Here is a 16,390-nt window from a genome sequence, read left to right as displayed (position 1 = left end):
TTTGGAAATTATTTTCTTTGTCCCTACTTAATTGCATTTTTAATCAATCAGTGCCCTACAGAACATGGAATTGGATCATTGAACAGACCTTGTACATACAGGGCTGTCCAATGACCAATAAAACATTTAGTTTTTTTTTTTTTCAGATCTAGAAACAAGAACATTTTGACTGCGAGATAGTACTAGGAGATGACATTCTTTATTTCCAAGGCTCAATATAAAATTGTAACATACCTTGAACGGATCTTCCTCACGACTTCGAAAACATATCGAGCAGGCTGAAGAGAACTTAAGAATAATTGAGGCTTCAAGAACGGCCAGTACCGCCCTCGTGCACGGTCAGTAAGAAGTCAATAATAATAATGATAATAATAATAATAATAATAATAATAATAATAATAATGATAATGACAGAGGTTCAAAAGATCTGCATGCTGGGATCGGCGCGAATCCTTAGAAAGGTGCTCAGTGTTTGAACAACATGATTGACTTAAGTGACTGACGTTACAGGTGCATGGTTTGCGCCCGGCTGATGCACAAAAAGAACACTAGCAGACTGTGGTAAAAGAGATAATAATAATAATAATAATAATAATAATAATAATAATAATAATAGCAATAATAATGATAATAATACTACTACTACTACTATTTTTTTTTTTTTTTTTTTTTAAAAAAAACAAAAAAAAAAAAAAAAAACTACTACTACTAATAATAATATAAAGATAGGGAAAATATTACGTCTAATTTCGAGAACGAAAAAGTGTGTGCATTGGCACAAAGTTACATGCCAGGTATCACACATTTTAATCTCTGTGGACGAATTTATTATACTCAGATTTCTTTTACTTTTGTTCACCATACTAAAGAAGCAGCTGCAAAGTCGACCGTCCTCATCACTCTCGATAGCAAATGGACGCTTTTTCTTTTCTTAACGATTTTACATCACCATCAAATATCCGGAATGTGCAAATGTCCACATCAATGTCGGGCATGCGCAGGGAGATCAATTTTTTGCCGGCCGCGCGCCTGATTCCCGCGCAAAAATTTCAAAGCAAACATAAGAAACAATATATATGAAGAAAAAAAAATTGAAAACGTTAATAGAAATCTGTAGAAGGAAACACGTATGGATAAGGAAAAAATTAAGCCTTGTCAAACGCAGAGCTCACGGTATCCTGTTGATTTATCCATTTGTTATGAGCTTTATCGAAAAAACACAAAAGACAAATTTGGGAGGTTTGAGTGCGCTCGTATTTAATTTTAATAAAAGGCACAAAACCGACAAAGGAACTACGTAACAAACAGTAAAACTTCGAGACTCGTTACACTCTTAAATTTGCTATTCTTACTTCACATCGCATGGTCGCATGATAAGTACATGTACGAGTCAATATATTACAATAGAAGTACAAAACTACTGGAAAGCCGTTCATTTACCAATTTTCAACATTACGTATAAATTAAATAACTCCTACCATAAGGAATTAATATTTTGTTTACAATTTTTGACTTCATAATTAATTTGTGTATGCCCAAGTAAAATGATTCATATGGCCTGCGAGCTAGGGACATTTAATGCCTATGCAAAAAAAAAGTCCCCTAATGCCGTTTTCATTCTTTTCCCGCTACCTACATCTAATAGTATAATTTCCATTTTCAATATAATTGTGTCATTCATTTATCCAATACAAGTTAGATGGATAAAGTTTCAATCAAAAACGTTGAAACACTTCCCGATTACCTATGATATAAGCTCCTTGCATTAAAATCATGGAAAATTATTTGATTGTTTTAATAACCGCGCGCAAAGCTAATAGCTGTGACAAAGTAGATTCTAGAGAATTTGATTCTTTCCTTCTTTTTCTGTTTTTCATATCTTATTGCATCCGTCTCAGGAGGCTTTGAGCGTATCAAATTGGCGCCTGCGCCACAGCATAATTAGTATAACCTCATACCCACGGTTTCCTCAGGATGTTTTTTCCTTCGAGACCCTATGAAAGAGGTTGTATCTACAAAAGTTCTAATTACTTTAATTTCAGACTTGGTTGGCGAGACGAATTTTTAAAAGCGGTATTCCCCAAAAACCTTAGTAAATATTATCAGCGAAAGACGAAACGAATTACTTCTTTATTTTTTGGCTCCACAAAATCAGCTGTAAATGATATCAAAATGAGCGTAAACGAGAAGTACCACTAATCACGTTTCACGCGCTATATTAAAGCTGCCATGTAAGATTCAATTTAAAAAATCTCTTCAAAATTAGTGAAAGCTGATGGAGACACTCTCAATAGGAAAAGCGTCTATAAATTGCTGCAAACATATTGTCATTGACTCTATCGCTTAGATCTAAGATTCCTTTGTAGAAGACACCGCATCTGTAAGAATCCTTTCAAATAGTTGCGTGACGACCCATGTCACACAAGACTTCATCTCATGGAGACTTGCCTGACGATCAATGTGACGTTGAGTTGAGGAAAACCCTGTGGTTCCTTTGACCAACGAAATCAAAACGGAGACAATATCTGTTATCGTTATTCATCCGTATTTTTTCTGAGTACGTAAAATCATTTAAGTTTCACTGGTCGGCATCTTGGGTCTCCATTACCTTCAGAAAACACCTCGCAAGATCTCTTATTTCGCTTTGATCCTGAAAGGCTTCCTTGAATGATGTAGAACCGGCAAACTCCAAAACCAGTGAAGAATCATCGTCGTTTACTCTTCCCTGAAGGCACAAATATAACACACTCTGCAGGTTGAAAGTCACAGAATGTCTCATCTTTGAACTGCAAGCTCACGTAACTTGGTTCTTGTTGGCCTCCGCCGCCTGACTAGTGGTTGTCTGACGCGATTCTTTGTAAGATGAACTAACTGGACCGGGGTGGCTGTAAAGAAGAAGTAAAATAACATCAAACCCTAAACATGATTGACGGACAAATCAAAGGGAGCACACCCAAAAGTGAAACTGAGAGAAGCAGGAAAGCAAGACATTTTTATTGAACTCTTTAACCCTTTACACAGTAGCATAAGTTTGCATATTCTCTCTCTAATATTCCCTTTTTGTCACAACATCACAAGGGGGGGGGGGGGGGAATTTTTTTTTGCGGCTCCACCTCCAAATAGCATTTCACTTCCAATATCTGGTCATCAATTCTTCTTGCTAATTCCTGCTACAATTCTCTCTGAATTATTCACGAGAATTTGGTCTTTTATCTACAGGCCAGTGAAAGAAAGGACAGGGCGTGACGGCCAGTGAAAACAAAGTGTTATAGGTTGAAAAACTACTCACCAGGGAGGTCAAAGGAAACTGCGCACTCTTCCACTCTCTCCTCTTCAGTTCCCTCCAAGTCGTCATCTGTTTGACAGTCATCACTAGTCATGTCTTCTCCACTGTCTGCCCCCTTCCGGGGCTCCAAGCTTGTCAGTTTGGCTGTCAAAACAGCTCTAAAAGAAAAACAAAATTATATACGATACTGAAAAATTAAACTTTGTCCACAACTGAGAATTCCACCAGTACCAGAATTTGCCAAAACTTGACTATCAGTACCTTGAACATCCCTCCCCCCCAATAACAGTTTATGTTTAAGACTAAATGTGTGATTTCCCCGTTCGATATGGCACCCCACGGCACTCCACTGAGTTTGCATTCGCACTACTTGTTTTAAGTCTGAGGTAAGAATACCGTGGAGGGAAGCTACATGTTGATCACGGATGAAAGTAAAAGGATATCCCGATTGCCGATCACGTAGCAAATGATCTTCAAGTACATGTAGCAGAATGTTTGATAAGCTCCCATCATTAATACTCTTGAGTAGGAAGCGGTACTGTGATCAGACTGTCTTAATGATAATGATAATGATGAAGGGTTTCTATGGCGCCATATCCTAAAGCTCATGGCGCTTTACCGCAGTTTGCGGGGGACTTTGGCCACACTGCATTGAGCAGTTTACAACTGATGCCCCCAATATCAGAATCAAAGCCAGACAGAGAAGATGCAGAAGACGGGGCCCACGGTTTTTCGTCCTTATCCGAGAAGACTAGAATGTCTCACAGTTTTCAGATATCGTAGCAAAGGCAGCACATTCTCCTCAGTTATTTTAAGACCCAGAGTGCTGGTCCGGCCTAGGGCTAGACCCTCGACCTTTCGCATGGCAGTCCGATGCTCTATAACATGAGCTGACGTGGCGGCACAAAATAATCACACCGCCAGGGCTTGAACTTGGGTCACAGAATCCGGAGTCCAGCGCGCTAACAGTCAGGTTATTACGTCTCACACGTTTCTGCGTACAGTTATGCGATAAAACTCTCACCTCTGTTCTCGAAAATCAGATAGTTGCCGCGTGAGAAGTCGCTTTTCTTCTTCTTCTTCTTCGCCTTCAAGACCGTTCTCTACCAAACCATCATCCTGTGATCAAAGAAAGCGTATTAAAGGGCGTAAAAAGTTAACAAATGTTCGTTTTGGTAGAGTCGAAGCGAACTGTGTGACATGCTGACGTCCTATGCCGATCTCGCAACAAGCACACTATTACAAAAGACACTGTCACATGAAAGTCAGGGTGACCAAACAAGCACAGTCACACAACAGTAAAACCAACGCACTTGGCACAATTATACTACAGTTAAGGTAACGTTAGAGCCAGGTCACACAGGTCACACAACCCTCATACATATGTAAACGATACAGTCACACAACAGTCAACATAACATTAAAGGTGCAGTCACAGTACCACAACATTCATTGCCACAAATAATTTGGAAGCACGTCCTCATTTAAACCGCTTCGGAACGTGCGTCTTGTTCACCCGCGGGAAAGTTCCAGGCCTTGGACAAAGTGAGCCGGCGAGAAGTCTGCCAGGGTGTCCTACTGATCACTGTTAGTGACAGATCCCCGTCAAACCTCCCCAGATCCCCGTTAAACCCCCCCAGATCCCCGTTAAACCTATCCCCAAATCCCCGTCAAACTTCTCTCATTTAAAATTTCCCCGCGGGCGCAGAAACGCATTTCCTGCAGCATTTTTAATGAGGGCCTACTCGCAGGCTAGGTCACAAAGCGAAACTGTAACACAAAGTTGTCACAACAACATAAACGGCATACATGTAGTCAAACTATAACAAAAAAAAAAAAACGGCATGTAAATAGAAAAAGGAAGATGGCAAGGTTTGAACTCAGTAAAGAATAAAAGATGTTTTTCGTCTTGTCAAGAGCGTGGGACTAAGAAAAATTCTGAGTTAAAATGAGGGCTGTTGAAAAGACGAAAAACATCTTTCTCTAATAATGGTATGGTCACACAACAATTTACCGCAACATTATTGTCGCGACCCTAAAATGCGGTTTTCCTAACAGAAAAGTAACAACACATTACCTCTCCTTCGTTGACGTTCAACAAGGACAAGCGTCTGTGAGCAGATTCTGACGCAATATCAATTTCTCGGATGTTGTTGATGGTCGCTCGGATCTTGGATAACTGACCAAGAATAAGGGTTTCAAGACATCTAACAAATTAGAAAGCAAATGTTATAATTGAGAAGATCACAAAACATACTCATAATGATAAATCGTTGCAAGTGGAACTGTTTCAAAACCTCTTTAGAGGCTAAGTTCTTTTTCGGGTTCGCTTTTCTGCAACTGGTTCGATTGCGAGTAATCTGCGTCTGTTTACCTCACCAGAACGTGCAGACTTACTTGGTCTGTTTACTGACGTCTTGCATGCTTTCCAACGCGCTCATTCCGGGGGGTGTGGCCATGATACACTGTGCCCAAATTATTGACAGAGCATTTGCATTCATAAGGTTCACCTCCTGTTGTTGTGTTATTCTACGAGACAAAAAAGGAGAAAATCAATTCGGTAAATTTACTTTCCTAGCCACAAGTTTGGTGAAATCGTGCGAATAGTTCACGTTGGTGTTAGTTTTGCCTACTCTTCAAAAACATACTTAACCTAAAGAAACTTCATTTCACCGCAACTCCTCAGGCACTGTTTTTTTTTTTTTAATCAAATTGGCTGAAGCTGAGTCAGTGCTCCACTTCAAATTGGTATTCACAAATAGTTTAACGATCTTACCTGGCATTGACCTCGGGCCGATATTCTCCCAGTACGGCCCTCGCGCTCGGTTAATAAGATATATATCTTACCTGGCAAGATGAAAAACAAGTCTCTCCAAAGTGTTTTGACACGCTCGAGGTAACTTTTGTACCAGATTGTAAAGAGCTTGTAAACGTAACTTTTCATCGGATAGTTCTGCAACAAAACAATGCAAAGTAGTGAGACCAATTTGTTTGTGCACCTCTCTTTGACCGCAGTAGGTGGCGAGTTTGAATCACAGCTGCAGCAAAAAGCTAGCCAAATCGAGCTGATTGTCGATCAAAATTTGGCCACAAAAGTAACACACCACGAGACAACCGTGAAGAAGACATAAGTTGATAACGAAGGATAACATGGCTGAACTGACCTGCAGTACGTATAAAATCCATGTAAAAATCTGCAGCAATAACGGGTACAGCCAGCTGCCGGAAGAATAGCTTCAAAACGCCAGCTACTACATGTACAGTGTACTCGTCTAATGATACATTTTCAATTCCTGCGAAGAAATGCCGTCAAAATAAGCGGTATAACACTGTAAGTATGTAGGAGAGTCTTACAAGTGTGGTGGATCATCACTGCTCAAGTTAAATAAGATTTCCTTAGGTTAAGGTCGCGATAAGGAGTATTTCTTCTCCTCGTGGACGGGAAGCTAAACAATCTCAGCCAACCATTTACTCTCATGTAGGGCTAACGCTCGAAATGTCAGCATTAGAAACTCTCTACGGTGGCTAACTTAACTCCTTAACCTACTTGATGAAACCAAATTATCTTTTAATACCCCCTACCATCGCAGCACTACAGTATCTCTTGAAACTTTAGTACCCCCTTAACCCCTGAATGGTTCGTGTTGCTTACTAAAGGGCGGTGCGACGAACCAGGAACACAACATAACGCAATGACCCGGCCAGGGCTCAAATGCGGGCTCAAGTTCCGGAATCCAATGCGCATGCCTTAAAACCAACCAAAACGCCTCATGGAGAGACGAGACCATCTATTTTGCCGCTCTTTCACCCCCTGTGAAGTGGTTGAGCATACTGTTTGCGTCGCAGTTTCTAAGTAACGTGACGTGGTATTATCGTCGCTCAAATCAGAGCTGCGTAGTTACGTAGAAACGCTGGCAACATTAGAATAAAAACATCTAGAATATGTAAAAGTCAGAGAAATCTCCACTCACCCACAGTACAAATTTCGTTCTTAAGCTTTTTTACTGCAACATTGCTCGGTGATTTTCTATAGAGACCCTCACTGTATAAACCTTCGTATTCAGGAAAAAGGAATAGAAAATGAAAAATAAATAACATGGAGAAGAAATGAATGAGCACTTACAGAAACAAAACTGGATTTGTCTTGATTGCAGTCACACAGAGCTCTTCATCACTAACATCACTGCGACACTTTCTCTCATTTCAAGAATTAGTTAAAGTACCCAATGAACGATTCGATGACACGACTGACAATTTAACCATTCTGTGATAAAGACCAACTTTGCCTTCGTCGGCCCTTGCACTGCAGCGACAGTTACTCATTCATTATTTCTTCATTTCTTTTAATCACTTCAAAGAATCGTTAGCAGGTGACCACAATAACCACGTTACTTACCTCTCGCTTCAATATCTTGGATGAGTTTGTCCACTAATGGTGGTACAGAATTTTCATTCGATACAAGGTCCGATAGGTCACCACCGAACAGTTCCGTCTGAAAAGAATCAATGAGCTCATATTGAATAAAACACAGGAAAGACCAGGGATAAATGTATAATACGACGTGCAATTCTGTACTTCTAAATCGCACAAAAACTCCGCCAAAGTACAAAGGTGATCTCGGTATTAGAGCACCTTACCTTTCCTTTAGACCTGTTCGTTCCCTTTCTGCAAATGTTTTGAGACTTGGTATGACACTTCTTGTGGCAAGTGAATCTGCACTCTGCGAGAGACAAGGCAAATAGAGTTAGGAAGGTCGACTGACACACTTTAAATGAAATCCAATATTTCTACCATACTGCTTCATTGTGACTGACAAATTGCATAGAATGTGTACCCAGTGACCTACATCATTTGGGTAGTTTTCTTCTTGTACAACACATGATAAAAGGCCCACTGGATTCCCTTCTTTAAAGACCACCATGTTCATTTGTATTTGCATGTGTTCTCAATCAACACAGAGGTACTGAATACATGAACACTTAGCAAGTCATGTTCGAATTTTTCTTTTTGGACGTTTTTGCTTATCAAAAATGTTCAAAAAAGCTGACTTGTCGATTGCCAGTTTCAAATTACATAGCTGCAAAAACAGAATATTGGGCAGAGCTTTTAGCTACAATTCTGAAACAATAATCAAAATTAAGAAAAAAAGTGGGTACGGAACCTTGGCAGACGAATGCTTTGTCCAATCCCCATATAAACCCTCCGCACTGCTCACAAAATGTCGGTATACTGAATTGAGTGGTAGAGAATCTATGACCGTTGAACAACTGCAGTAAAAAAGACACTTATCAAAACATGAGGAACAAAAACTGTCTGAAAACAATAATAACCGAGCTTAACTCTGCGCTTCCAAAATCTTAGAGTAAAGATTTAAAACTACGCTTGATGTACGACTCCGCAATCCACTACTGGACCACCTTCTCAGCCTTGTGGTGGGCTGGTCGCTCGGTGAGGCAAACGCCATTACATGTACAGAATTATGTGCTACATAGCACGGTGAAACGAAGAGATCGAAGAGAGTTTATTTTACTTCTTTTCGAGTGTTGCCGATGAAAGCTTTACCGAAAACTTCTTATTGGCCGGTTTAAAATATGTACATAACTTACTGACAGGTCAATTTTAATTTTATTGCGCATCGGTAGATCGTGGAAACAATGTATGTACTAAGTTGAGTCTTTAATTTTATGGTTTGTATGAGATAAACAAAGAGTATTGAAGATCGATATCAAATAATCATAATGACAATATTAAAATATAACGAGTAAAATTGGCTGGGAGAAATGATAATTTACTGTAAAATTTCTCATTTCACGACGAGTCTTTACCACTGCAAGAAGGGTGAAATATCGCTCCATCCTTGATATATCCACATTTCTGTTCCCTTCCCCATACAATAGATCAACGAAAAGACAACACCATCAACAGAAAAATTCTAACGAAGAACGCCTGGCACAATTTTCGAGCCTTATTATCAAGATTGTTGCCAACCCGGACTTATAATTATTCGGTTTCCTTTTAAGTAAGAACATTTTAACGATCGAAGAAAAAGGAAGACTCCAAACATAATTAAATGTCTTGTTTACAATCCTCACCGTGAGCTCAGATGGTTTTCGCTTCTTCAAATGAGCTTTCTTTTGATGCTACGGAAGAGAAAAATTGGGAAAAAAATCAATATCAATGCTAAGTTGATCCGAACAGTGTAAACTCGCATAACATTTGCTCAGTCTCTGCAAGATAATAACTCTTGCCACCACATTAGTGGTCGTGGTGTGATAATCTAGAACTGCGAAACAAAACTTCTTTTTTTCGTATTTCTCTCAACTTCGTTGCAACTTCGTTGCATGTTCTTCGATGAGTAGTTTTTTTACCTTGTCCCTAGTGTGTTTGGCTTCCGATCGCGTTCTGTAAAAAAAGGAACAAACAAACAAACAAACAAAAAAAAACCCAATTGAGTGAGTAAGTGAGCATCAACCTTACAGAGTAAATATGGGCCACACTACAAGACGTTAGTAAAATCTGGCCTACATTCAAATTCGTTCAAATTGTTACATCAAAGAACTAGTTTGCATGTCATTCTATTTGTCTTGTTTTTTTTTTTTTTTTTTTTGTTTGTTTCCATTTTTTGATAAGTCATAGTTTTTGTTGGTCACCCTTACAGGCCATTTGTTTCCTAACCTCATTCCCATTCCTTTTCTTTGTCAACTTTGTTTGCATTTCCTTTCCATCTAGGCATCATTTACATGCAATTCGTTTCTCAGCCTCGTTTAGAGGTCACAAGCTATTGAGCCTCGTTTGGATGTCACAAGCTATTAAGCGTCACTCCATGAAAATAGTATGAACGCCTTTTCTATATCTTCAAGCCACCGACTATTGATTATGACGAGTGCTACGATTGGCTATAGGATGCCTGATGAAACAGCCAATCACCTTAACGCGATGAACTCAGACAGCACCCCTCCGAAAGCATTCACACCCATAATGACAGGAAAATTGGCACTGATGCGTTCGCTTTTGATTGTCTTCTTCAGCGTGAATTCAAACTGACCCATCAAGTCTTCATAATTCAGAGTAAACGATTTGTCTTCCTGGAAGAAGAAAAAGTCAAACACGGTTGAAAAAATATTTCGGCAAAGCGACGTTTAACGTCTCTTATCCTGGATATCTAGGAAAAGCTTTTAACTAAAAATAAAAGTGGCTGAAAAGCTAAAAGATATTTGACGAAATATAAAAGATCACTATGCCATGGTTGATATACCTTCATGAGGACGGCGTACGATGAAATGAGTTGCATATGGAATTCTTGAAGAGCCTTTCTAAACACGCGGTCAACGATCGTGTCACGCTTATTTTCTTCTTTATTCAAACTTGACACCTAGTAAAATACCAAAGAAAATATATGATCTCCGTTAAAAAACATAATATACAGAAATCCGGTGAGTTGTACCTTTCTCTCTCTGTCGTCTGTCTGTCTGATTGTCTGTGAGTGTGCGAGTGTGCGGGTGTGCGTGTGTGTGTGTGTGCGTGTGCGTGTGTGTGTGTGTGTGTGTGTGTGCGTATGTGTGTGTGTGTATATTATACTGTCATTTGCTCTACGTCTGTCTGTCTGTATGTATGTCTGCTACACCGGCTCAATGCCAGTCTGTCTATTTGCTGATGAAGAGATTGGTACCTTATTCATAAGGAAAGCCTCTAGTGCACCCAATTCTTCAGTGCCCTGGATGAGCTTCCTGCCGGTATTTTTCCACTGGACGGGTCCCTGAGGGTGAGCATAGCTGACTATCTTGGTTTGTTTCAAGGCCTTAGTCATATCTGCAATACAACGATAGCATAGAAAGTGAGTGTTTTATGCATAAGACTTTTTAAAATTACCAATGTATTGATATAGAATCAAGATACTTTCACTCCAATGATCTCAGCATTGAGTCTCCTTACCGTCTGTCATAAATTTCTTATAACGTTAGCTCTGAGAATTTAGTCTTCAATCATACAGGTTTCGCTTGTTGATGTTTTCCTTCACTCTTATCACCCTTCTACTTAACAACTCCTTGGAGTAAAAGAGTTAAGCGAACCAAAGAACCCAAGACCTGGCCAAAAATGTAAACGCCCTGTTTCTTGATTCAACAACAGAACCTAAAAGTAATATTCTGAACGACCGAGGTTATTTACACAACCACTGAATAAGATTCTATTTTAACCCACTGGATTGATTTCCGTTTCATCACAGGTAAAGATCAATTTAACTGGAAATCACTGTAAGCATCAACACTTCAAATACTTTATGTCCTGACCAATCGAACATCTCGAATAAATATAGAATAATTTAGATCTCAAAATGATAAACTCAAGACTCAAATAAGGCCATGATGCTCGCAGTTGAGCTGCAATTTAAGCAAATGCAGACGAGAAGCCTGAAAAACATTCAGGCTTTGCAAGGATTCAAACCCGTGCCACCCAGATACTAGTTGGGCGCCTTTACTGGCTGAGCTGCGAAGCCGCACGTTGAGAGGAGCACATTTCAGAGGGTTCTTCTTCCCCGTGGACGATTCTGATACAAATTGTAATGAAAATAAATTTCATTTGACCTGCGGAAAGATAACAAGTAAAGACTATCAACTCTAACCGTCACTTGATCCTATCCGCCCATCCAGCTCCACGGGTTTCTTTGCATTATTTCTGTTCAAACTGGAATCAGACTTTCTCCTGAATGAGTTCCTAGGCGCGATCTTGCGAAACAACCCTTTCTTGACCTTGCCACCATACTCAGTGCGACTGAGAGTGGCTGCAAAATCTGCCTTCTCAGTAGTTTTCCCAACAGCTAAATCATCCTGGAACAACGGGGGAGAGGTGGTTCTTCCTCGGTCATCCAGAACGTCCGAGGTGCTATACCGATGCCCGGGCTTCATTTTGGAGGAAAGGCGCTTTCGGAAACTACTGGTGAGTCTTCGTGAAAGTCTCGGGTTTGACTTGAAATCGTCGCCCCTTTCGTTTCCTTTGTTAAAGGTGAGTGTCGGTGACGGAATGGGACTTAGCTTGGAGGGTGCCACGCGTTTGGTGGGCGAAGGAGAAAGCTCCAGCGGCGGTGGACGACTCCGCGCGAATTCAGGGCTGTTTGGTTCCGAATTGGATCTCTGGCGGACAACCTGAGATAAATCGAAGAGACTATTAACATCATTATTGTCAGTCATAAGTATCCTTTTCTCAAAAAGAACAAAAAGGAAAAAAAAAAAAAAGAGCAGAGTCGCACTTTCTAGAAAACATCCGTGAAAGATTTCCGATTGAACACCAAATTCTCAGAACTAAATTGTACAAAATGTTCTCTCTACAGTTGGGAGAATATATAGTGGGAGCTAAGGAGTGAAAGTCAAAGACGCCCAAATTGTCTTGCATACCGGGCATTTTGATCCATTTGGTGGCGAGGTACCGCTGAATATCTTGGATATGTCCTTCACCCTAGAAAGAGAAATTGCGTTTAAGCTACGACAGTCACTTGCTGTGTGACGGTTTGTGTTTGGTTACATTTTAGCATAAATGGTCAAAGGTTACATTTACAATCCTTGTCAATGTTGTCATTCGTTTATCGTGTACTTAATCATATCCTTGAGATTCTTCTACCGCTTCAAAACTATTTTCCAACGCCTTACAAACAAAAAATAGTGTTTATGATATCGTAGTACTTCTCACTTAAAACCTCAGACCAGACAAAACTCAAACAAGTAAAAAGAAGTTGAAATTCCTTATTTCACTTATTTCTAGGACTCGTCGTAAGATCCCATACGACTGATCCAAAACTATCACAGCGTGGAATAAAGGGGTAATTTTTCTTAGGAAACCGCGGAGCTGCGTCGGTAGTAGGGTGGGGGTGGTTACTTTGGTGTTATTAACTAAGTTAATAATGAATGTTGGCCACCGTTAAGAGTTTTAAAATCGACGTTTCGAGCGTTAGCCCCTCGTCAAAGTGAAAGATAAAAGGTTATCGCTCGAAAAGTCAGCTTTAAAAACTCTTTGCGGCGAACAATTTACATTATCAACTTAGATGCAATGAATATATGAAGTTCATATATTTTGAACTGCGGTATTAGATACGTGTGATGTGCAATCCTCGCAGTAGATAGCGCTATTTAAGCAATAGCGAGAATCAGACCTGAAAAAAATCAGGCCTGTACGGGATTCGAACCACTGACCTCTGCGATACTAGTGCAGCGCTTTACCAATTGAGCTAACAAGCCAACTGGAAGCAGGCCGTTAAGTTGATTCGTAATAAACCCGTGAAAGTGATAAGTGAGATGCAATGAATATATGAAGTTCATATATTTTGAACTGCGGTATTAGATATGTGTGATGAGCGATCCTCGCAGTAGATAGCGCTATTTATGCAATAGCATAAATAGCGTTTAGCTCAATTGGTAGAGCGCTGCACTAGTATCGCAGAGGTCGGTGGTTCGAATCCCGTACAGGCCTGATTTTTTTCAGGTCTGATTCTCGCTATTGCATAAATAGCGCTATCTACTGCGACGATCGTGCATCATATGTATCTAATACCGCAGTTCAAAATATATGAACTTCATGATATGAATTTATCACTTTCACGGGTTTATTACGAATCAACTTAACGGCCTGCTCCCAGTTGGCTTGTTAGCTCAATTGGTAGAGCGCTGCACTAGTATCGCAGAGGTCAGTGGTTCAAATCCCGTACAGGCCTGATTTTTTTCAGGTCTGATTTTCGCTATTGCTTAAATAGCGCTATCTACTGCGAGGATCGTGCATCATACGTATCTAATACCGCAGCTCAAAATATACGAACTTCATATATTCATTCTATCTCATTTATCACTTTCACGGGTTTATAACGAACTGAATCAACTTAACGGCCTGCTCCCAGTTGGCTTGTTAGCCCAATTGGTAGAGCGCTGCACTAGTATCGCAGAGGTCAGTGGTTCGAGTCCCGTACAGGCCTGATTTTTTTCAGGTCTGATTCTCGCTATTGCACAAATAGCGCTATCTACTGCGAGGATCGCACATCACACCTATTATCAACTTAGTTGATAAAACCAAATTATCCTAACATAGCAAAGTAACAAAGTATTCTTACCTAGAGGGACTCCGTTGTCTAGGCGATCCTGGATTTTTTATTTCTTCGTAAATATGTGAAAGTTCTTGCACATCACTTCCTTCATCCTCCTCAACACTAAAATCATCCTCGGGAAAAAGTGCATTGTAGCCTTGAGGGTCACTAAGAGATCGATTAAATTGCCGAGGAGATCCCTGCAGACTGAGGACCAAACGGAAGAGTGATAAAGAGGTTAAGGTGAATTCTGGCACTCCAGCCAAGTGGCTGACACTGCTAGAGATTGTCCCGCTTTCTGAAACAGCAGTGATAAGGAGTTTTCCCGACTATCCCTGAAAGGGACGCAAAACTATTGCAGGTTTATATCCACTCCACCCCCAGACCAACACGCCCCCACGAAATTTTGCTCCTACCGTTGATTTGCTACATGGTTGGAAAGAGGCATTGTAAGAGTAACGTGTCTTGTCTAAGACCATGTAACAACGACCCTGGCGACCAGCGGTCAGCAAAGAGAAAAGTGAACGGAAGAAATTTTCCGACGAAAGCTACCGGTATGTTTGACAATAGTTACGTAATTAAGAAAAACTAAAGAGAAAATCTTACGGTGATAGAGGCTTCGTCTTGTGTTCTTCAAGTCTTTGTAAATGCCTATGAAGAGATACATAAAAACGTGAAAAAAATATAATAACAGAGATGTTAAGCGTAAAGTCTTCCATCAAAAACACTCAACTCTGCGCGAGGAACGACTTTGTTGAGAATTGGACTGCGTGACTGTCACGCTGTGGAAGTGAACTTTGCTCCCTTTGTTCTCGTTTCCCATTGATTGGCTGTATTCACGTGATGTAAGATTAGATTTTAAGAGAAAATAACCATGTGCGAGGCGACGTGTGATTGAGCGAGTTATTTGGTTTTGGGACATTAACAATAGTTTAAGTGAGTCGAATCTGTGAGTCATTTTTTTAACGTGAATATTATCGGGAGAATCTCTTGTGTTAGAAGCAATTGGAAGATTCCTGACACACTTCACAAAAGCGAAATCAATGTTTGTTTTTCCCCTTCAGTTTGGGTAATGTTGTCTTCAATCACGATGACGCTTTCGACAGAGCTAATCCTAGTAGTATGCCAGTCGCATGTCAAATATAAACCTGGTAACAGCCTAGCTCACCAAAGTGTCTCTAAATCTCAGCTCCAGAGTACCGAAGCGCGCAATTTAAAGGTTTACGGTTCGAACCTCATGAAAGCAGTTTTTATTTTTTTTGGTGCGTGTCGCTCAAGTAAAACATCTCAATCATTTTAATTCGAAGAACTTTAAGTTAATGTTTAATGTTAATAGTCAAGAGAAGATGAATTTATGTTATTTTTAGACTCAAGGAATGTAGCTTCTCGGGTATGACAAGTGTACCTCGCACCCTGCTTGAATTTTTTGACGCAGAACCAAGAGAAGCTACATGGAGTGAACCCGTGATGGAAGACAGAATTGATTATTTTTAGATCCTTTTAAGAACTCTCGAAATAACTGTGATCTTACAGCAAAGATGGATTGCCTCAGGAACTAGGCCTTAAAAAGAGCTTAAGTTTGTTGGCATGATTCTCTCGTGCAGCGATTTAACCTTCACGATTTAGTAAAGATAGGACCAGAGCTACGAAAGAAGCAAATAAAAAGGGGAAAAAAACCAAGCGGGAAGAGGTTCCTTATCAACCAGACTGTGATTACAATTATTAACTACTCAAACGTCATTAACTATCGTGACAAACCTTATTCTCGCCAAGTGTCCTCTTGCATGACTTTGAAGCAAAATAACTCTCTCACGAATACTGTGATACTCACGCCGCGCCAAGTACATTCGCCACAAGGACTGGATCCGAAGAGCAGCAAGAGACTGTTCCTCGAGGTCAGCACGAACTAAGTAACCTCGCCAGCAGGCCTGAAGTGAAATCAAAATTTTCAATAAATGTCTAAAATAGAGTGTTCCCAACGTTGCTTGAGTCTAATTTTACAAATACTATGGAAATTAAGAAAAAATCCTCGAGAAAATGT

General features: G+C 40.1%; 1 protein-coding gene across 1 annotated transcript in view; it reads right to left on the bottom strand.

Annotated features, from left to right (window-relative positions):
• Nucleotides 1-1,231: 1,231 nt before the first annotated feature.
• LOC111325894 (unconventional myosin-IXb) overlaps nucleotides 1,232-16,390 on the bottom strand; it is a gene marked incomplete at its 5' end in the record, with an annotated part of 37,678 nt that continues 22,519 nt past the window's right edge. Inside the window, 21 exons of the mRNA XM_088731554.1 lie at nucleotides 1,232-2,885; nucleotides 3,290-3,444; nucleotides 4,311-4,405; nucleotides 5,364-5,493; nucleotides 5,684-5,815; nucleotides 6,134-6,239; nucleotides 6,451-6,579; nucleotides 7,258-7,338; nucleotides 7,683-7,779; nucleotides 7,925-8,007; nucleotides 8,449-8,554; nucleotides 9,380-9,427; nucleotides 9,656-9,689; nucleotides 10,215-10,372; nucleotides 10,543-10,659; nucleotides 10,957-11,096; nucleotides 11,908-12,427; nucleotides 12,677-12,737; nucleotides 14,377-14,556; nucleotides 14,956-15,000; nucleotides 16,108-16,277. Of these exons, the coding sequence (XP_088587680.1) occupies nucleotides 2,776-2,885; nucleotides 3,290-3,444; nucleotides 4,311-4,405; nucleotides 5,364-5,493; nucleotides 5,684-5,815; nucleotides 6,134-6,239; nucleotides 6,451-6,579; nucleotides 7,258-7,338; nucleotides 7,683-7,779; nucleotides 7,925-8,007; nucleotides 8,449-8,554; nucleotides 9,380-9,427; nucleotides 9,656-9,689; nucleotides 10,215-10,372; nucleotides 10,543-10,659; nucleotides 10,957-11,096; nucleotides 11,908-12,427; nucleotides 12,677-12,737; nucleotides 14,377-14,556; nucleotides 14,956-15,000; nucleotides 16,108-16,277 (2,697 nt within the window). The remainder of the gene's footprint in view (nucleotides 2,886-3,289; nucleotides 3,445-4,310; nucleotides 4,406-5,363; nucleotides 5,494-5,683; nucleotides 5,816-6,133; nucleotides 6,240-6,450; nucleotides 6,580-7,257; nucleotides 7,339-7,682; nucleotides 7,780-7,924; nucleotides 8,008-8,448; nucleotides 8,555-9,379; nucleotides 9,428-9,655; nucleotides 9,690-10,214; nucleotides 10,373-10,542; nucleotides 10,660-10,956; nucleotides 11,097-11,907; nucleotides 12,428-12,676; nucleotides 12,738-14,376; nucleotides 14,557-14,955; nucleotides 15,001-16,107; nucleotides 16,278-16,390) is intronic.

The sequence above is a fragment of the Stylophora pistillata genome, chromosome 8, assembly GCF_964205215.1.
Source record: "Stylophora pistillata chromosome 8, jaStyPist1.2, whole genome shotgun sequence".
NCBI classification, from domain to species: Eukaryota; Metazoa; Cnidaria; class Anthozoa; order Scleractinia; family Pocilloporidae; genus Stylophora; species Stylophora pistillata.
Note: the sequence above shows the minus strand (reverse complement) of the source record. Positions and strands in the feature narration are given on the sequence as shown.